This window comes from Delphinus delphis, chromosome 7 (genome assembly GCF_949987515.2).
Source record: "Delphinus delphis chromosome 7, mDelDel1.2, whole genome shotgun sequence".
Lineage (NCBI taxonomy): Eukaryota > Metazoa > Chordata > Mammalia > Artiodactyla > Delphinidae > Delphinus > Delphinus delphis.
The window spans coordinates 62,960,866-62,983,248 of NC_082689.1; the positions used below are offsets into that span (position 1 = coordinate 62,960,866).

At 41.2% G+C, this 22,383-nt stretch overlaps 1 protein-coding gene across 7 annotated transcripts in view; it reads left to right on the top strand.

The window, feature by feature from the left end:
- The first annotated feature begins 967 nt into the window (after positions 1-967).
- Positions 968-22,383, top strand: part of ABCB11 (ATP binding cassette subfamily B member 11) — a 103,441-nt gene continuing 82,025 nt past the window's right edge. For 3 of the 7 annotated variants that reach the window (XR_011246543.1, XR_011246544.1, XM_060016629.1), the window contains exons 1-5: positions 969-1,491; positions 10,457-10,559; positions 12,051-12,072; positions 15,046-15,100; positions 15,875-16,113. Coding sequence is in view for 5 of the 7 variants with exons in the window: in XM_060016629.1 (XP_059872612.1) it covers positions 10,484-10,559; positions 12,051-12,072; positions 15,046-15,100; positions 15,875-16,113 (392 nt within the window). In the remaining 2 variants the exon portion in view is untranslated. Of the gene's footprint in view, positions 1,492-10,456; positions 10,560-12,050; positions 12,184-15,045; positions 15,101-15,846; positions 16,114-22,383 lie in introns of those variants that run through there. The other 4 variants (XM_060016630.1, XM_060016631.1, XM_060016632.1 and 1 more) reach the window with 4 other exon arrangements.

The window sequence follows — 22,383 nt, forward strand, 5'->3', positions numbered from 1 at the left end:
AAGTTGTTTCTCCTGGGTCCTAATTGGTGCCAAACCCAATATTATTATATTTGCATTGTCTCAGAAGTCAACCTACCCCCGGGATTCTCAAACCAGTTTAGATAGGGGAACATCAAGAAATCTTTCTTGCCTTTGCTGACCTTGATATATTGAGATTTTAACATCTAAATATAATAACACAAAATCTGGGGCTAAATCACAAACTATCGAAATCTTGTATATAGATTCCAGTAGAGACAAACAGTAGTGGAAGCTGAATTTCAAAGAGAAACTTATGGCCAAAAAATTTTAAATTGAGAAAATTTGATCTTATTGTTTAATTTGATCTTGCTTTCTGCAAACTGGGAAGCATTGGTCCCTCCACGGCATTTCAGAGCATGGGGTGGAAGAGGGTTAGCTTACAGTGGTCAGGAGCATAGGTTCTTGACCTACTAGTTGTAAGACCTTGGGTGGATTATTTCACCTCTCTGAGCTTCAGTTTCTTCTACTATAAAATGGGAATAACAATGATAGCACCTAACTCCTACGGTTACTGAGAAGTCCAAATAAGGTGGTACAAGTTAAACTCTTCAGCTGAGTCAGGTACCCAATAAAGTGATGACCAATGTTGGGTATTTACTATTCATTGCTGAAGGCCATAGCGAGGAGTGTTTAGGAAAGGGTTCACTCAGGTAGGGAGAGAAAGAAGAAATAAGAGCATTTGAGAAGATGGAAGGACCAACAAGAAGAGAGAGGAACGGATGTGGGGGGCAGCACAAAGCTGTTGGAGAAGGTATAGGTGTTGATTTGACTTGGTTTTCTGTTCATTTGGACCTTTTAAAAAATCATTAATCTTTACTTACACAGGGCTTCATCTGGTGGGTAGAGCCTGAGGTTATTGACTGTTCAGACCAGGGTACAAGGGTCATCTGAGCACTCAGAGTTTTGAGCAAAAGGCTGTTTCAGGTGTTCTTTGAGGTTATCTGTCTCCATGAAACTCTGGGGCTGGGGCAGGAATATCAGCGCCTGCAACCTAAAGATTTTCCAAGAGTGATCTTTTAAATTGAGGAGGAAAAGCTTTAAGGTATTTTTTTTCTGCCTTGTTATGGTTTCAAGCAACTCTTCAAAAATAATGTCCTATAAACAGAAGAGTTGGACATGGCCAGAATCACAGTGTTCTTGCTGGGCACCCCCGGCTGGCGTCTCACCTCTCCTTCGAAGCTGAATCAACACTTGCAAAGCCTGTTGACACCCTCAGAGGGATTCCCAAGTGCACTCTGTGTTTATTATTTTGAGGGTGTTCAACCTTTCCTCAGATGTCACTGAACTCTGCTTAGGCTGGCCTTCAGGGCATTGACCCTTAAGCAAATAGATAGTGTTCTCGAAAAAGCTTGAATTCTGTTCAGTGCTTTACAATGATGAAAACTGAAGTTGGAACGGGTTAGAAAACTTTTTGACTCTCCACAGTGGAGTCCATTGTTTCTTCTGGCTTCTTCAATTTCACGTTCACAGGTAAGTGACGTATACCGTCTAGAGCATGTGAAGACTATGTTCTGCAAATTCATTTCCTCTAAGTCTTACTTTGTGGCGTGTTGTGTTTCTGATTCATTAAAGGCTGGCCTCTTGTTATGTAATAAAAAATGCTACAGGGCTTGGCTAGGAACTTGCAGAATACATTAATGATTTCATAATATTGTATATAATACAGATAAATCTTTGTTGCTATCTCATTTATAGTAATACCTTTTTTATGCATCAATTGTCTTGAGAATGTGTGTGCGTGTGTGTGGTATGTGGGTGTGTGTGGTGCAAATGGGCAAATAGATTGAATAATCAGCACAAAATAAAAATGTTACTGAACTTTTTAAACTTGGCTTTATGAAAGCACAATTCTGTATGCACTGACCACCACAAATCTTACCCCAGAAAGCTGGTGCTGGTTTAATACAGAACTATACCGACTCCATTCTCCTAGTTTTCAATAATTCAGATGCTAGAAAATATAAGCTCTGGATTCATGGCTAGAAGGGGAAAAATTGGATTCTAGAATCTTATTTCCATTTTTCGGTTTCCTTAGACAGTAGAAATCACATGCTGCTGATGATTTGAACATATTGATCAAATATCATTCACATTTAAGACTGGGAATAAAGTGCGTTTTTTCTAATGTTTTGAAGGAGGGAATAGCTTTCTAGACATTTTGGAAGCAAATTATAATGATTGTACTTAGAACTCAATATTGGGATCTAATAGTGGTTATTACTAAATTTTTAAGGTATTAACTTATTTACAGGCTATTTCTTTTTTTTAATACATTTATTTATTTATTTATTTTTGGCTGCGTTGGGTCTTCGTTGCTGCGTGCAGGCTTTCTCTAGTTGCAGCAAGCGGGCATTACTCTTGGTTGCGGTGCGCGGGCTTCTCATTGCAGTGGCTTCTCTTGTTGCAGAGCACGGGCTCTAGGCACGTGAGCTCAGGAGTTGTGGCTCACGGGCTCTAGAGTGCAGGCTCAGTAGCTGTGGTGCACGGGCTTAGTTGCTCTGCAGGATGTGGGATCTTCCCAGACCAGGGCTCGAACCCATGTCCCCTGTATTGGCAGGTGGATTCCTTTTTTTTTTTTTAACATCTTTATTGGAGTATAATTGCTTTACAATGGTGTGTTAGTTTCTACTTTATAACAAAGGGAATCAGTTATACGTATACATATATCCCCATATCTCTTCCCTCTTGCGTCTCCCTCCCTCCCACCCTCCCTATCCCAGCCCTCTAGGTGGTCACAAAGCACCGAGCTGATCTCCCTGTGCTATGCAGCTGGCAGGTGGATTCTTAACCACTGTGCCACCAGGGAAGCCCCTACTGGCTATTTCTTAATAGAGGTTCTTTCTGTGTGCAGCCAACCCTCACCTTATGCCCCCCTCCCCCAGACTTAGTTACCCTCCTACTCTGCCTGTACCACTCTTGTCATTATCTGTTTGAAGCCTCCATCTCCCTGCCTAGCAGTTTACATGCCCTTCCCCCCACTAGATTGTTGAGCCCTTGAATAATTTGTGTGTCCTGCTACTAAGAGTAACGGTGACAAATATTTGCCGATGAATGCTGGAAGTGGATTTGGAAGTAATTTAGGAAAAAAACACTGCTCACTCTGTGGTTTTAAAAGACACTGAAATTGCTAGAAAATGCCGAATTCCTTAGCAGGAATCAAGTATTAGGTTTACTTTGCTTTATGAAGGTGAAAGAAGTACACCTATAGAGACCAAGAAGAGCAGGGAGGAACTTTGGTGTTAAATCCTGTTTTCTTCAAGAGCAGTTCCTTAGTTCTCCGTCTCATTTGCGATCCTGTGAAGCAGGCCTACCCGTCTGCCCCTTGAGGATCACTGTGTATTTCTTTCCCTTCTCAGTCAACTGTAGCCCCCATGGCTGAAGGGCCTCTGTTTCATCTTATCCCGGGACAGTGTATCCACACTGTTGACACACACCTGCTTATCTGCAAGGCAGTATTTTTCTATTTTTCTCGCTTCTTGGTATAAATCAATATTTCTTTTCTCCTTTAATGATCCTTTGGAGAAAGAAATCATTTGCTGGGTTTGATCATAATCAGGGTGCCCTTCCTACATACCTAAATGTCAGCAGTGAAGGACTTGTTAAGGGCTTTTTTTAAAAAAATCGGAATTTGTGGCTTCAAAAGGGGCTTCCAAATTCACCAGGAGCAGGTGCAGTTCTCTCTGAGCAGCTCAGGGAAGGGGAGAGTGTGGTGCTGGCAGCCTTGAATGGTTTTACAGAGGGGAAGACTTCACGAGTGAAAAGCTAAAGCCAATATTCACAGTGTGATGTGAGGTCCGGAGGCTGTTCCAGCCTCGAGACTGGCCTCCCGCCCCTCAGTGGCTGCTACCGCATTTAGATCCTCCTTACCATCGAGGCCTAAACATGGAAAAATCTCAGCCTCTTCCTCTTGAATTCAGTCTAGGCAAGATCAACGTGTTTCAAAAATATCATTCGGAAGAAAATGAACCGGAATGCAGAACAGATCTCCACAGAGAAAATTCAAAGCCGAGAACACTGGTAGAGTTGAGAAGCTGTGTCCTAAAGTGACAAGAGCCTGGGCACCGTTGGCCTGGCTGTCTTGCATCACACAGCCTGTTTCCTTTGGTCACCTCAGGCCTGTCTGCCCAGGAGTGAAATGAACTGCATATGCCCCTGACCTTGGTAAACGAGGGGGCACTGCTGCTGGGCCTGGGAGATTTCTGTCCTTCCCAGCCCGATCTCCCTGTTTCTCTGGGTGTGGGCTTATCAGAGTGTTGAGTTTTTTGAAAGTATAAATACAATCATATCTTTTTCTTGCCTAAAAGCCCTTACTAGTTCCCAGTTGCCCTGGGGATAAGGACCTAAGTCCTCAGCATTAAGGATTATGAGGCCCTGAGGAATGAAGTGGCACATCCTCCAGAGCTGCCCCATCCACGTTCCCTCAGACTCACTGGACACCCTTGGGTCCTTGCACCTATGTATTGTCTTTTGAGTCTGGGCCTTTGCATGAGCCTGGAACGGCCTTCTCTCTCCTGTTCCCTTGGCTAACTTTCCCTATGTTCAAGGTCCCATGCTAACTGTGCTGGTTCCAGAGCCTTCCCTTACTCTCTAGACAAGGGCAGGGCCCTGCTTGAGGGTCTAGGGGATGCCTGTACTTGTCTTTTACTCACAGTCACAGTACTTACTTCTTACGTGTCATCTGCCTGCCCTGTCACAAGGTAAGCTCCATGAGGATGGGAAGGTTGGAGGGCTGGTGTGCCGTAAGATTTTTAGGTTGGGTAAATCAGCTCTCCAAAGATTTCTCCCCGGGCTTCAGGCTGTCCTGAACTGACTTTATAATGCAGGGGTCTGCAAACATATCTGTGAAGAACTAGACAGTGAAGGTTGAGGCATTGGTGGGAAGGTGGGAATGGTCTCTGTCACAGCAACTCAACTCTGCCATTGTAGCCCCAAAGCAGCCAAGGGCAAAATGAAAACAAATGGGCATGACTGTGTCCCAAGAAAACGTGATGTACAAAAACAGGCAGTGGGTTGAATGTCCTGATTATTATCATATCCTTCAGCCTGGAAGGATTCCAGCTACTGGGAGAACTGTTTTTACCCCAACCTGTTCCTTCCTTCCCTCCTTGCTTCCTTCCTTCCTTCTTCCCTCCCTCCCTTCCTTTCTTTCCCAATTGTTCTGCAGTATCATCAGCCAGTTGCTAGCGTTGACCCAGCTTTTGGTGAAGGTCAGCCCACTCATCTGTTGCTCCAGGCTGGTGTCTTGAGGTCACACTAGAAGCCTTGGTGTGATGGCCCGTGATGGGCTCTGACATGTTGTGTTGTCCTCAGGATCTTTTTTTTTTGCGGTACGCGGGCCTCTCACTGTTGTGGCCTCTCCCGTTGCGGAGCACAGTCTCCGGATGCGCAGGCTCAGCGGCCATGGCTCACGGGCCCAGCCGCTCCGTGGCACGTGGGATCTTCCCGGACTGGGGCACGAACCCGTGTTCCCTGCATCGGCAGGCGGACTCTCAACCACTGCGCCACCAGGGAAGCCCTCCTCAGGATCTTTGATTTGCTCCTGGCACGGCCTATAGAACGTGTATCTCCTCCAGCTTTGACAGCCTCAACCCCCTGTGCCGCTGCTCCCTTAGCCCCTTCTCTGAGGTCTCTCACTGTCCCAGGTTCTCTCAGGCGACCATCCAGGTGCTGCTCTCTGTCTACTCTCTCTCCTCCCCAGCAGTTGTCTTCCAGAATGCTGTTGCTAATGTTCTAAGGTAGAAAAATCCTTGCTATTACTACCAATAAAGGTCAGGAGACTGTTCTCTAATGTAGATTTCTGTGTTGATAAGATTACACATTTTATCAAAGAAAAAGAAACTTTGACCCTGGAGAGTTAAACAGAAGCGCAGGTAGTACTCAGGGTATAGACCACGTACCATTTGGCAGAGGGGGAAACTGGTGTTGGCGTGGGCGATTCAGAATTCTTGGGGGATTCCATGATTAGGTGGCCAAAATCTGTTGGTCAGTGCTTAGAAAGCTTGATTTCCTACTTTTAACTCCTAGATTCTCTTAAGTTTATCGAAAGACAATTTTTCTGGGAGACCTTGAAAATTCTCAATCTGTTCCCAAAGAGAGTTTTTAGAGATTAAAATAATTTACTATATAAAAAGGCAGAGTGAAAAGGAAATAGCTTGGTAAGTTATTTTCAAATCTGAGTTCTTTTGTGTGGGTTAAAGTACAATTTTGTTACTGTAAATTGTTAAGAAACCCTAATTAAAGCTTCTTGCAATGCATGATACCCAAGTACCTTTCACACGCTTCAGGAAGCTCAAGAACAAATTGTTAGCTTAAATGCTATAGATAATAGCTGGGAGAGTAGAATTAGATGACATGACATCTGCTTGCACTCTTAAATCATAAATGTACCAAGTGAGGAAGAGACATGCTCTCACCACCCTGTACAACAAATGTGCTTGTCACTGAAATCTAGATTCCCACTGTTTCTAGGTTTCAGAGACTAACAGAGATGTTTTCCAGCATCTGCTCTAAGAATTTCCCAGGATCTCATCTAATAAAAAGAGAATTAACCAGTGGGGAAAACATGGTCTAATGATACATCAGGGTACACTTATAATGGTATGAGGCCATTCATCTAACATCTAATTTTGGAAACATCGTTTTTTTCTGGAAAATACCACAAGCAAAGTCTTCGTTTATTCTTTCTAGTAATTTTAATATCTCACTGCACTTCTCCAAATGTAGTGTTATAAAATTGCTACTATCTTTGTGGGTGCACACAAGTAATTACCATTTTCAACACAATGGCCTTTAAAAGTCATCACGGAATTGACCAGAGGTAAGGCAACAACTAGCTTCCGTTTCTTTTTTCCTCTTTTTATTATTTATTTATTTATTTATTTTTGGCTGCGTTGGGTCTTCGTTGGTGCACGCTGGCTTTCTCTAGTTGCAGCGAGAGGGGGCTACTCTTCATTGCAGTGCCTGGGCTTCTCACTGCGGTGGTTTCTCTTGTTGTGGAGCATGGGCCCTAGGTGCGCGGGCTTCAGTAGTTGTGGCATGCGGGCTTCGGTAGTTGTGGCTTGTGGGCTCTAAAGTGCAGGCTCAGTAGTTGTGGCGCACAGGCTTAGTTGCTCCGTGGCATGTGGGATCTTCCCGGACCAGGGCTAGAACCCGTGTCCCCTGCATTGGCAGGCTGATTCTTTACCACTACAGCACCAGGGAAGTCCCCTAGCTTCCGTTTCTGACTGAGCAACCGATGCATGTCCTGTAGCACTGGAGAGAGTGTGTCTTTCAAAACATAGCTCCTTGGAGTGGACTACTGAAGTCCAGAGTGATGCATTGAATGTTGAGAAAGAAAACAAACAAAAGAACAGTCCCAGATATTTGGTTGCTGGCCTGGCACTCACAGCTAAGCTGTGTTATTCTCCTATAAGAAATAAACAATCTCATAGAATACTAACTGAATTAGTCAGCATTCTGCAAAGGAACAGAAAGAATAGGATTATATATAGATACATAGAAAGAGGTTTATTATGAGTCATGTGATTATACACGCTGAGAAGTCCTACGATCTGCCATCTGCAAGCTGGAGACCCAGGGAGGCCAGTGGTGTAGTTCCAGTTGGAATCTGAAGGCCCAAGAACCAGAAGTGCAGATGTCTGAGAGCAGGAAAAGATGATGTCCCAGCTAAAGCAAAAGGGCAAATTCACCCTTCAAAAAAATTAATTAGTTAATTTTTTAATTGATACATAGTTGACATATAACATTGTGTCAGTTTAAGGTATACAACATGTTGATTTGATACATTTATTTATTGCAATATGATCACCACTGTAGCTTTAGCTAGTACCTTTATCACATCACATAATTATTATTTCTTTTTTGTGGTGAGGACATTTAAGATCTAGTCTCTTAGCAGTTTTGAAGTACACAATACAGTATTGTTGACTGTCATCACTGTGCTGTGTATTAGATCTCCAGAACTTACTAATCTTCTAGTTGCAAGTTCGTACCCTTTAACAACATCTCCCCAACTCCCCTCAACTCCCCGGGCCCTGGTAACCACCATCCTACTCTCTGTTTCTACAAGTTCAGCTTTTTTAGATTCCACATAAAAGTGAGATCATCAATATTTGTCTTTCTTTGTCTGGCTTATCTCACTAAGCATAATGTCCTCAAGTTCCATCCATGTTGTTGCAAATGGTAGGATTTCCTTCTTTCTCATGGCTGAGTAGTATTCCATTGACTTAAAACATGGAGAAATCGGGGCCTGGAAAAAGGTTAAAAAACGTATCCAACAACATAGAGTGAAGCCGTAGGCAGTACTGGGATCTGTGGAACTCCAAAGTTCACAAGCAAGACACTATGCCAATGGCCTCTAAACACTGCCAAATATTTGCACACCAGTGGAAAGAAACCTTTTTAAATGAAGAGCTAAGCCAGGAAAAAAAATAATTGGAGACTGGAGTTTTAAAAAATGTCTCATTTTGGGCTTCCCTGGTGGCACAGTGGTTGAGAGTCCGTCTGCCGATGCAGGGGACACGGGTTCGTGCCCTGGTCCGGGAAGATCCCACATGCCATGGAGCGGCTAGGCCCGTGAGCCATGGCCCCTGAGCCTGCACATCTGGAGCCTGTGCTCCACAATAGGAGAGGCCGCAACAGTGAGAGGCCCGCGTACCACACACACACACACACAAAAGTCTCATTTTAAAATTAGGAAATGCAATATTACAACTATGGTTCATGTTGTTTTATTATTTTCTCATTTTCAAAGAGTTTCTTTCTTTGCTTTTTGAAAAAAAATTTTGGTCAAAATTTCAAAAATGTTATAACCAGCAAACATTGCAGCCTGAATGTAATATTGCTATGTTAAAGAAATTTTGTTGTTGGATAAAAGAATTCTGAATTTGTTTTTTTTTAACTGACCTCATAAACTACATAGTTAATGTTTCACACTCTGCATTTTTTTTTTTTTGGCTGTGCTGGGTCTTCACTGCTGCGCATGGGCTCTCTCTAGTTGCGGCGAGCAGGGGCTACTCTTTGTTGTGGTGTGCAGACTTCTCATTGTGGTGGCTTCTCTTGTTGTGGAGCACTGGCTCTAGGCCCATGGGCTTCAGTAGTTGCAGTGCATGAGCTCAGTAATTGTGGCACACGGGCTTAGGTGCCCCATGGCATGTGGCATCTTCCCGGACCAGGGATTGAACCTGTGTCCCCTGCATTGGCAGGTGGATTCTTAACCACTGGACCACCAGGGAGGTCCCTCTCACTCTGCTTCTTAATAATGAGTTTATTTTTTAAAATTTATTTTGTATAAATCATGTTGATAGATACCATCATCTTGATAGTACATTTGATATGACGTAATGAGAAGGGTACTTTATCTCTGTGGTCTTCCTCCCCAAAACACACAACTCCTGTCTAATCATGAGAAAAACAGCAGATAAATCCCAATTTCAGGAACATTCTGTAAAATAACTGTTCAGTACTTCTCAAAACTGTCAAGATCATCAGAAAGAAGAAATTTATAAGAAATTGTCATGGCTAAGAGAAGCTTAAGGAGATTTGACAACTTAGTGTAATGTCTTTATATCTTCACAACACTTTGCACTATTGGATATTTAATCTTTGCCAGTATTTCAATGAATGGTTTTAGTATTTGTCACTGATCAGTACCCAAATTCATTCATTGGGTTGCAACGGAATGATTTTTCTAATTTTATGGGCTTTTAAACATCTGGAATGGATATTAATTTTTACTGAATACTTTTTCTCCATCTATCAGGATGTTCCAATTTTTTTACATTACACAATCATTGCATTTCTGGGATCAATGTTGCTCACTATGTTTTTTTCATAAACTGCTAGATTATATTGAACATATTTAGCATTCTAAACTCTACTTTCAAAAATAATTATAATTCTATTTTTTTTCTTATAACATTTTTATTTGTTTTGAAGTCAAGGTTATCCTTGTGTTATAAAATGAATTAGGTAGCAGTTCTCCTGGTCCATGCTGGACTTTCCATATTCTGGGTCTAGGGGCTGCATTTACAAAGGAGCACTGAAACCTACCCACCAGTATTTGGGTGTTGTTGGTCAACTCTACTGACCCAAGAATGTCACCAGTTGGCTGTGCCCTTCTAGTTGTTTTTATTTTTACTCATTTAAAAAAATCAATCAATCAAACAAGCAAGCACAGATAAGCAGAAAGAACAAATAAATAAAAAACAACTATCCATCCAGCAACCAGAGAAAGTCATAATCAATGGTTCGGGTTCATCTTTCCTAATAATTAGACTCTTTCATGGGGTTATTAACCAATTAAAAAAATCTACTTTTGTCTGAGATTGTTAATGAAGAGAATTTCTTGAACCAAATTATTCTTTCACTTGGCTACTTTGGTTAAGGAGGAGAAAATAAATAATAATCGCAATGATTCTTTTATTTTATTTTCTAGAGTTGTTGGCTGTGGACTGCAATTACCATGTCTGACTCAGTAATTCTTCGCAGCGTGAAGAAATCTGGAGAGGACAATCATGGTTTTGAGTCAGATAGATCATGTAAGTGGCTTTTTTCTCTTACTGTCTCTTGTACAAAGAGAGGTGAGAACAAAAGTGGAACAAGCTAGTGAAGGTTTAAGGAGAAGAGAAAAATCAATGGCAATAAGTAGAACTGTTACTGGATGGTCTTCTAACGTACTCTAGGTGTTTCTCCCTAGAATCCATCTAGTGGAATGGCTGAGAGTGCTAGGTAAGAATGCACAAATCCTGGGTGAGTGAAAGCATCTCACCTATAAATATCTCTTCCCTGGGTAGAGTAGGGTTGTTCTAGCACTGGCTATTATTATTACCTTTATTCGTATATTGTTATAATTGATTATAGTAGTAAATGTTTAGTGAGCGTTGCTCCCTGAGAGGAACAGTACAAAGACTCTGCTGGCCAGAGTGAGGTAATGTGTGTAGCACTAGTACATGGTGTGTAGTGAGGGCAGATGATTCTAAGCTATTATTATTATTTTTTTAAACCCTATTATTTTACATTTTATAGAAGAGGAAACAGAGAGTTGGATACATTTTTGAAAACTTGGCAAAGATTGTGTGACTAATAATTAATGGAGCCGTAATCCTAATCTGGTTCTGATTCCCAAACCTAAGAGGTTAATCTCTATCTACACTGTAATGCGTCTTTACTTTTTTTTTTTTTTTTTTTTTTTGCGGTACGCGGGCCTCTCACTGTTGTGGCCTCTCCCGTTGCGGAGCACAGGCTCCGGACGCGCAAGCTCGGCGGCCATGGCTCACGGGCCCAGCCGCTCCGCGGCTTGTGGGATCCTCCCGGACCGGGGCACGAACCTGTGTCCCCTGCATCGGCAGGCGGACTCTCAACCACTGCGCCACCAGGGAAGCCCCACGTCTTTACTCTTAATGAAATGAAATGACATGAAATTTAAATGCCAGGGGAACCAGGATGTGCTGTCCTATGACAATGGTTGGCATTAGCACCTCGGGTTCCTTTCCTTGTGGTTTCCCTACACTCAGGACCCTGAGCGCCCACTTTCACCTCCTCCCCTCCGTCTGCTCTGACCTATGCTGGGGAAAATAGTATGTGGCTAAATCCTATGGCTTCTGCTGGCATGGGGGTGTCAATGATATCTTATTGTTTAGTTGATTTGTGGTCCGCATTTTAAGTAGACAAATTCTGATGTTTATAAAGAACCAAACAAGAAATAAATATTCATTTTATTTGGTAGTTCAAAAAATCAGACTTTCTTTAGCTAATTTAGAAATGTTGGTCTTTAGTTGACATCCAGAAGGTAAAAAGATTTCATTTTCTGGAGAAAAGTCAAGAAACGTAGTCAAGGCAGCAGTCCTGAATGTGAAAAAAATGTCTTCTATAATATGGAGAGAGAGAGATGAAAAAGCAAATAATTATTTTGCATTATTCCATGAATAAAAGTAATTATAGAAATGGTTTTCCAGAGCAAAATTGTTAATGACTATGTTTCATTTTGTCATTATTATTAACTGCTTTATGTATTGTTTTTATCCTGACAGATGACAATGATAAGAAATCAAAGTAAGTGACTACTCAACAATGCATCACATCTTCAAAATAATTTCCTAATATTCCCATAAAAGGCACAAAGCAGAAGCAATATTTTTCACACATTGCACTGCCTACAAAATGGTATATATAATCCATTCTTTATCTCTTTAAAACATTACTGTAATTTGATTTCAAAAACCTTTGGGAATATTCCTTCTGGATTAGGCCCAAATCTCCCTTGTATGTCCAGGAACACCACAGAATTTCTGACCTAAATGAGCAGAGGAAAAATTGGACAAGTATGATTTCATGGGCACAGAGAAGAAAGCCCAATTCTTCCCAAAAGCAAAGAGTAGAAACCTAAAATGTAATTATTAGATGTTTCTCTTTAAGAGTTTAAATTCTCTTATAAAACAAATGCCACTTCATCATACTCGGCATGAGGGCAGAATTAAAGGAGTCTAATTTAGAAAACAAGGAGGTACCAGCTAAGTTTCTGAAATAGAGGTGGTGGAAAGGGAGAGGTTGAAGGTATTTAAGACATTTTAAGTAATTCATGGCAGAGGGAGGTGGTAGTTGAGGTAACATTAGCTTTGGACTTGGAAGGTAGGGTCAGCTGGGTGCAGAATAACCATTCTTTCTCACGGGGTGGGAAAGAGATGGAAGAGGGGATGGATGCTGATGAATGAGCTGCAATGAGGATGAGCAGGAAAGCTGACTGAGTGCTTTGGTTTTTAGAGGATACGAACCTTTCTCCTGATAAGTGTGGTAACGTAGGATGAGAAGATGACAGTGAAAATTTGATAAAGCTGCTGAGGGGAATGGGAACAATCTGTAGAGGGATGAAGTACAGTGCTGTGGGTTGAGCTGAGGTTGGAGACCATACTCATTCATTCATTCATTCATTTCACAAATATTAATTGAGGACCTACTGGGCTTAGGTGCTGAGGATATAGAAAAGAACAAAGTAGGCAAAAATCTCTGTCCTTGAGGAACTCACATGCCCTTGAAGAGCTCCCTCCCTTAATGAAGGATACATAATAAACACTATAAATAAATAAAATATATAGCATGGGAGCTAGTGATAATTTATCACTCCCTTTCTAAGAAGAAACAAGTAAACAAGGAAATGGAGATTTGAAATGATGTAGGGGAGAGTTGAAACTTTAAAGACTTTGGCCATGGAAGGTTCCATTGAGAAGGTGACTTTGGAGAGAAGGTATGAAGGAGGTGAGGGAGTTGGCCATGCAGATATCTGAAGAAAGAGCATTTTGGTGAGAGGAAGTAGCAAGTGCAAACACCCAGAGGTGGGAACAAATTTGGCATGGACAAAAGTCAGCAAAGAGGCCAGGTGGCTCGGGTGGTGAAAATTGGAGTGAAGTAGGAGAAAACAAGGTCAGAGAGTCAACTGGCCAGACCACGGAGGGCTGTGGATGTGTCAGCAAGGATCTGTGATTCTACTCTGAGCTGGAAGGGAAGCTTAGGGCAGCCAAGTGCTAAGCACAGCATGTGCAGCACCTTTCAGATGGTGGAGAGGTTGTCTCTAGCAGGCCCAGCAGCCTGGCTTCAGGAAGAGATGGGGGAACAGCTAGCTGAATGCAGAGGTGGGGTTTCCAAGGATGGATTTGGGGAAAAGGATTGAGGATGATGGTGAAAGTGTGGTCCAAATGGCCAGCAGTGGGACTTAGGATGCCTGAGTAAGGAAGCAACATCTTGATGGGGTTTAGTGATTGTAAGTAAATGGAGAGTTTAAAGGACTGCGGGTCTCAACTGAGATGACAAATAGGTATAGAAGGAGGAAGGAAGTGAGAAAACAAGATGCATGCTCAGTCCCAAAGAGCCGATAGAGTAGACTAGTTCCTGGTGAAAACAAGACCTGGGGTATATTCGTGAATGGATGACTCAGGTGAAGTGGAGATCCCTGGAGTTGAAAAGTTCAAGGATGGGTTGAGTACAATTTTATGAGCAATAAAATGAATAAGAAATAATAAGTAAATATGAGTTTATGGGAAGTATGTGAGTTTTTTTAAAATTTTTTGTCATATTTAATGTAGTTGTAAAATTTTTAAGTGCGAGAAGGAAGCTATAAATCAGATAACCAACCACCTCAACTTATAGGGAAATGTAGGTGGAAAGAGGCCAAGATTCAAAGCTGAGGTCCAATAGTTATTTGCTACTGTAACAGGGAATACAGAGTACTTTTAATTTTTTCTTAGCACCTCTCAGAAAGACCTCAGTGAATCTCTACTGAACAAGAGATACAGCTATACTGAAATCTCTAGAAGAGGTAAATCTGAAAGTAATAGCCAGTTTAAAAATTTTTTTTATTTTATATTGGAGTATAGTTGATTAACAATGCTGTGCTAGTTTCACAACAAAGTGGTTCAGCTATACTTATAAATGTATCTATTCCTTTTCAAATTCTTTTCCCATTTAGGCCATTACAGAATATTGAGCAGAATTCCCTGTGCTATACAGTAGGTCATTGTTGGTAGTTTTTGTTTTAGTTTTTTAAAAATAAATTTATTTATTTATTTTTGGCTGCGTTGGGTCTTCGTTGCAGTGCACGGGCTTCTCATTATGGTGGCTTCTCTTGTTGCGGAGCACAGGGTCTCAGCTCGCGGGCTTCAGTAGCTGTGGCTCGAAGGCTCTAGAGTGCAGGCTCAGTAGTTGTGGCACATGGGCTCAGTAGTTGTGGCTCACAGGCTCTAGAGCGCAGGCTCAGTAGTTGTGGTGCATGGGCTTAGTTGCTCCGCGGCATGTGGGATTTTCCCGGACCAGGGCTCGAACCCATGTCTCCCACATTGGCAGGCGGATTCTTAACCACTGGGCCACCAGGGAAGCCCCCTGGTTAGTTTTTAAGATACCAGTTTTGGAAAGAATTTCACAGCTAGTGGGGGCTTTCTTTCTTACTAAAGAATGACTCATAAAATCACCATATAGGAAGAATTTCTCATTGTTTTGGAAAGGATGGTCTTTAAACCCCTGTGTTTTCCTCCTCAGGTTAGAAGATAAGAAGAAGAAAGGTGGCAGCAGTCAAATTGGCTTCTTTCAATTGGTAATAAAGCTGTGCTGATTTATGGCACAGGTTTTGCCACTGTGAGTTGTTCAAGTGGCGGAGGAAATGTTATAGTCACATTGGCAGGTTTTTTAACTACAATGATCACTTTTTCAGTCATAAACTGTCTACGTGATAACATGTTGAATAGCAATTAGAAATTTATTGCTGATTAAACACACAAATTCTATCTGGTAGATCATAAAAGTGTTGTAGAAGATAATCTCTAAACCCCTAATTATCATTTTAGTAAGGAAAATTATCATAGTAATCACGTCATGTATACTTATTCTTATGACGTCTTTAGAAATTCCATAGTGTAGGTATTTTTCTCAAATTTGCAGAGTGGAGGCATTTCTGGGCACAAACAGGCACTCTTCATTGTCAGTATCCGTTCTGGGAGCCAATTTATACAATTGCTGAATAACCCACACAGAATATCTACATGGCAATAGCATCTGTGCCAGTGATTGTTTCCCCCTTAAGCTGGGAATGAATATCTAAGAACTAAAGTCAGCTCCTGAGATAAAGAGAATGAATTAAGAGACTAGGAAAGAGATAACATGAACTAACAATGTAAGAGTCTAATGATTTAGATAATCGACATACCGTTTATTTCAATATTAGTGAGAACTCTACCTTTCGATTAAGATGATTCCCTTAAGACTTGGTGTTGAATACTATTTATCAGAATCTAGTAACTAAAATTAAATAGTCCTCCTACCTCTCCTGCTTTTCACCCATAGATGATCTCTGAATCCTTTGTTTTTCAAGTTTCGATTTTCTTCAAAGACTGACATTTGGCTGATGTCTGTGGGAAGTTTATGTGCATTTCTCCATGGAGTAGCCTATCCAGGCGTGCTACTGATTTTTGGCACAATGACAGATGTTTCTATTGAGTATGACATGGAATTACAAGAACTCAAGATCCCTGGAAAAGCATGTGTGAATAACACGATAGTATGGACCAACAGCTCCCTCTACCAGAACGTGACAAATGGAACGCGCTGTGGGTAGGCTGCTATTTTTTACTTTTCACTTTTTGGCTTGTATCTTAGATTGTAATTCAAAATGTGTGAAGAGAACCTGATGGACTGAGCTGGAGTGGTGTCTAACACAGAGCAAAAAGAAACATAAATTTACCCTTATTTCTATAAATTACTCTGCCCTGAAGTTCTTCCTGTCCTACCGGATTTTTAAAGCTTAATAACAACAACAGCAAAACCCAGAACTGGAAATTGCTCATTAAATACATCACCCAGATTTCACCACTTTGTAGACCACAGGCTTGAGGATGACACTACCAATACTTGATGCAGTTGGAGGATGACCCATGAATTTTACTTGAGTCCTTGTCATGTCTCATATCCAAGACTTCCTTTTTCCTCTTTCCTGTTTCCTCCTCCCTCCCTCCCTCCCTCCCTCCCTCCCTCTTTTCTTCCTTCCTTCCTTCCTTCCTTCCTTCCTTCCTTTCTTTCTTTTTCTTTCTTTCTTTCTTTCTTTCTTTCTTTCTTTCTTTCTTTCTTTCTTTCTTTCTTTCTTTCTTTCTTTCTTTCTTTCTTTTCTTTCTTTCTTTCTTTCTTCCTTCCTTCCTTCCTTCCTTCCTTCCTTCCTCCCTCTCCTCCCTTCTGTTCCTCAGCTGCTGTGGCCACGCCAGATGACTCACTTGATCCCCAGCCTTCTCTCTGCAATAGGAATTTCATCATTCCTGTGCTCTAGGACTTGGAATAGGGGCCGTTGGTCTCAGTTAGCAGTTGAGTTTCTGTGGAAGAGTGATATGGTGCTATGAATAGAAGACAGCCATGCAGAATTAACCAGAGCTCACCATGCTCCTGTTCTGTCTGTGATAAGCCCGACAGGCTGCCTTGTAATCAGTGAGTCTGTAGTGTACACAGAGTTGATTCACTGTCATAGCATGGAATTTGCAGCCTGCCTCATGCTGCCTCAGGGCCAGAACAAGCTCATTTGCACGTATGAACCCACTCAGGTTCAAGAACCAAGGGCAGGGCACATCCTAGCTAGAAAGACACTTGGAATGGCACCCCCAAGTGAATTTATATTTTTCTCCTTCATTTAAAAATGTTTCTACAGACTTGATTCCAGATTATGACAAATCCTTCTAAATCACTGATGTTCTTCCATAATATTATTTGTTGTTAGCGTCTTTCATTCATTTACTAATTTAACCAAAATTTTTGGAACACCAATTATGTACCAGGAAAATGTGTAAGCATCATGGATTCAGTGGTACCTTATGAATCATGGTCCTTGTATTTGTGGAGCTTGGGTCTAGTTGGTGAGACCATAATGAAATCAACGACCATGCAGATAAGTACGTAGTTATAAACTGGTTAGCACTTGACAGGAAAGTACAGGATAACATACAATGTGCAGAATTAGACTTAACAAATAATAAGCCTACTCATAAGAAATAAATTTCCAATGTCTAAATATGTATATTTCTCTTCTAAATTTGGAAGTAACACTCAGAACAATTTGCGTAAAAGAGAGACTGTCTTCAATGACAGTATTATTATTATTATTATTATTTTGGCTGTACCACGTGGCTTGCAGGATCTTAGTTCCCCAACCAGGGATCGAACCCGAGCCCTCAGCAGTGAAAGCGCAGAGTTCTAACCACTGGACAGCCAGGGAATTCCCAATGACAGTCTTTTAAGTCTTTCATTTATGTTGGGGAACAGAATTGAACGATTTTTACAGAGTGGTATGACTACAAAATGTAAGCTAATCCGTTTTCCCCCTTTGAAAAAAATCCATTCAGACTTATGTATGATGTAAATTGACCCCAATCATTAATAACGCATGAAGATAAATTCTTCAAGGGAAAATTCCTGAAAGTATATCCTGTTATGTCTTAAAAATTGGAAATAAATGTTAGAGGGACCAAAATTTGAGACATATTTTGTCTCAAATGCTCATAAATATTTATTAGATGAACTAAAGAATGAATCTGCCTTTAACGTCTGCATCACTGGCATCCATTAGAAAGGAATTCACCGTGGCTACCCATTACTTTATTCATTTTTACTGGGTCCTATACTTGAGAGTGAGCAAATAATTCAGAGCAAATAGGGGTTTTCAGAAATTCCTTGGCTTTGGCTGAATTCACATGATACCAAACATGTAAATAGATATTTGATTGTGTAGACAACACCTTTCTCAGGCCTTTCCTTTACCAGCAACTCCATTGACGAGTTAAATATTTTAATCGTGAGCTATTGTGGTCATTGACGTGAATACTGTTTGTGCACTTCTGAATAAACGTTTAGATTTCGTGTGGTAAGATCACTGTGAAAATGGACTTGGGTGGGACAGAAGAGAGGGAGGGGACATTTTCTTACCTGTAAGTAGTAAACATGCCTCCAAAATTACCCAACTCTTTCACAACTTTCTTTCTTGGAAAAAGTATATCATTAAAAGTACAATGTCTCCACCTATTATAATTGGTGTGTTGGTCTTGAACTATACAAGGCAACTCAATGATTTTATCAACATAAGCATGCATGTATAATGTAGGAGCTGGATTTTCTCTTTCATTGTATTGGTTTCCACATACCAACTGTAATCCATTGGATGGAATTTTAGGCTAGAGCCTCCTTCCAAATGGCTCTTGGTGAATAAGGCTAAAAAGGATTACAGAACGTTAGGCCTCCTGAGTAGCTTCTCAGAATTTATTTGCTCAGAATAGTCAAATAATGGGGTAACAGAATGAAAGAAGAAGAAAGAAGGAAATTCTTTCTTTCTTTCTTTCTTTCTGGCTGTGTTGGGTCTTTGTTGCTGTGCGTGGGCTTTCTCTGGTTGCAGCGAGCCGGGGGCCACTCTTCGTTGCAGTGTGTGGGTTTCTCATTGCAGTGGCTTCTCTTGTTGTGGAGCATGGGCCCTAGGCACATCGGCTTCAGTAGTTGTGGCACGTGGGCTCAGTAGTTGTGGCACACGAGCTCTAGAGCACAGGCTCAGTAGCTGTGGTTGCACGGGCTTAGTTGTTCCATGGCATGTGAGATCTTCCCACGCCAGGGCTTGAACCTGTGTCCCCTGCATTGGCAGGCGGATTCTTAACCACTGCGCCACCAGGGAAGCCCCATACTTTTCTTTTTTTTTACCCAGTTAAAGTGTAGACGCTCAAATGGAGGCTACAATGTCTTGTAACTTAATTGTGGAAGTGACATACTATCATTTCTGCCATTTTCTGTTGGTCACACAGACCAGCCCTGGTATAATTTTGGTGAGGATTACTCAAGACTGTGAATACCAGGAGACAAAAACAATCAAGCTCCTTGGAGGCTCACTACCACAGCCATTGGGAAGTTTGTGTCCTTACCTGCCCCACATATGGATGCATCGATGCAAAAATCCAAGTCTGTACTTTCTCTTGGATTTCAGTCTATTTTCTTAGCAATGTACATTTAGCTTATGCACTCAAGTACTATTTTGAAGTTAGACACTGTAAGACAATGTACTTTGAAAAACAGCTTTATTGAGATACAATTCACATACCATAAAATTCACCCACTTAAAGTATAAAACTCAATAGTTTTTAGTATATCCATAGAGCTGTGCATTCATCACCACAATCAATTTTAGAACATTTTTATTAGCACACAACCCCCCTACCCCATATCCCTTAAATTTCACTCCCCAATTCCCCATCCCCCCTCAGCCCTAGACAACCACTAATCTACTTTCTGTCTCTGTAGATTTGCCTATTTTGGACATTTCATGAAAATGGAATCATATAATATGTGGTCCTTTGTGACTAGCTTCTTTGACTTAACCTAATGTTTCCAAGGTTCATCCACGTTGTAGCATGAATCATACTTCCTTTCTTTTTATTGATGAATAATATTTCATTGTATGGATATAATACATTTATAGTGTGGATATAATGAGTGGATTTATCCATTCATCAGTTGATGGACATTTGAGTTGCTTCCTCTTTTTGGTTATTACAAATGATGCTGCTATGGATATTTATGTACAAGGTTTCCTGTGGACATATGTTTTCAATTCTCTTGAGTATATACCTAGGAGTGGAATTTCTGGGTCATATGATAAATAAATGTTTAACCATTTGCAGAACTTCCAGACTGTTTTCAAAGTGGCTGTACCATTTTACATTCCCACTAACATGTGTGAGGCTTCCAATTTCTTCACATTCTTACCAACACTTAATAGTATCTATATTTTAAAAAATTAATTAATTTATTTATTTTTGATTGCATTGGGTCTTCGTTACTGCGTGCGGGCTTTCTCTAGTTGTGTTGAGCGGGGTGCTACTCTTCGTTGCGGTGCCCAGGTTTCTCATTGCGGTGGCTTCTCTTGTTGCGGACCATGGGCTCTAGGTGCAGTGGGCTTCAGTAGCTGTGGCACGCAGGCTCTAGAGTGCAGGCTCAGTAGTTGTGGCGCATGGGCTTAGTTGCTCCGCGGCATGTGAGATCTTCCCGGACCAGGGCTCAAACCCGTGTACCCTGCATTGGCAGGCGGATTCTTAACCACTGTTCCACCAGGGAAGCCCCAGTATCTATATTTTGACTGTAGCTCCAGTAGGCTGAATAATGGCCCCCCAAAATATGTAGGCTATCCCTGGAATCTGCAAATGTTACCTTTTATGGAAAAAAGAGTCTATGCAGGTGTGATTAACTTAAAGATCTTGGGTTGGGGGAGATTACACTGGATTACCCAGGTGGGCCCTAAATGCAATCACTAGTATTTTTTAAAGGGACAGTTACTAAAAAGAGGCGGAGGGAGATTTGACTATAGAGAGAAAAAAAGAGGCAAGGTGACTATCAAGGAGGAGTTTGAAGTGATGTCCCAAGCTCAGGAATGCCAGTAGCTACCAGAAGCTGGAAGAGGGAAGAAACAAATTCTTCCCTAGAGCCTTTGGAGAAAGTACAACCCCGTCAGCACCTGAATTTCAACCCAGTGAAGCTGATTTCAGACCTCTGGCCTCCAGAAATGTGAGAAAGATGGAAGTATGTGTATATATCAAAGGGCAACAAGAGGAATCTTTGAATGATGAGAATATTCTGCTCTTCATTGTATCGGTGTCAACATCCTGGTTGTGATATTGTCCTATAGTTTTGCAAGATGTTACCATTGGGGGAAAATTAGATAAAGGGCATATATAATGTCTCTGTAATATTTCTCACAATTGCATTAGCCATTCTGGCAATATGCTACCCTAGTGTGTGGGTATTCTATAAAGCAACTTTACCCAGTGATAAACCATTTGTCCATAGGTCAATGTCCCATGCATTAATGAACATGGACCTTTCAACATTTTGGAAGTAGGATATGGACACATTTCTGCCAGTTTGGGTTGACACTGATATGCACTCTAAGGTTTCAATGCTACTGGGTCTACAGGGCATCAGAACCATTGAAAGGAGCGCTCCTGGTGAGGCAATGCACCTTGTCATAAAGACCTCATATCGTTGTTAAATATCTTTTACCTTTTCCTTCTAATTGTCATTTCTCTCCCCTCTTCTCTCTTCAACAAATGCGTCAGGGGAATCTTAATTTATCCAAGTAGGCATGTATCAATTTTGTTTTGTTTTTCTTTTTGTTGAAAAGAAAGACAGTCTGTGGTCCAAATAACCTGTAAACTTTACAGAATCCTTATTAGGATTTTATAACCACAAGAGCTTTCCACCATGCAGATGATGAAGTCTGATGTGCAGTCAAAGGAACCAAGTTGACGTCCCCTTTTCCTTCCTATCAGTTTTTCTGATAGGTTTGCTCTGTTGTCCCAGAAATATTCCCAAGTAGTCTTTAAAACTCTAATAACTCTAATGACTTCTTCCCAGAATCAAATAGAAGTGAGTTAACCATTCATCTCTGGGGTACCTCAGGAGTGAAAACAATCACAAACTACACATGTCCTATCCACACCCCCCGACAGTGATGTAATGTTCCTGAACTTTGCTCCAGTAAATCCCACAGCTGGGTCAGTGCTCAGAGCTCTTAGTCGAGTACATTCATTCATGACTGGCAGCTGCATTTTTCACGACAGGCACTCTCACCTCTGCTTACAGTGTCTGTAAAATAAATGCACCACAAGGAATCTAAGGAAAACTTTTTGACAAATGCTCATAGTTTTCTGTTTTTGGACACCCAAATTTTATTTCACAAACAGAAACCAAGAGTATGCACTCAGTTATTTTTTAAAAAATTTTTAATTGGAGTATAGTTGCTTTACAATGTTGTGTTAGTTTCTACTGTACAGCAAAGTGAATCAGCTATACGTATACGTATATCCCCTCTTT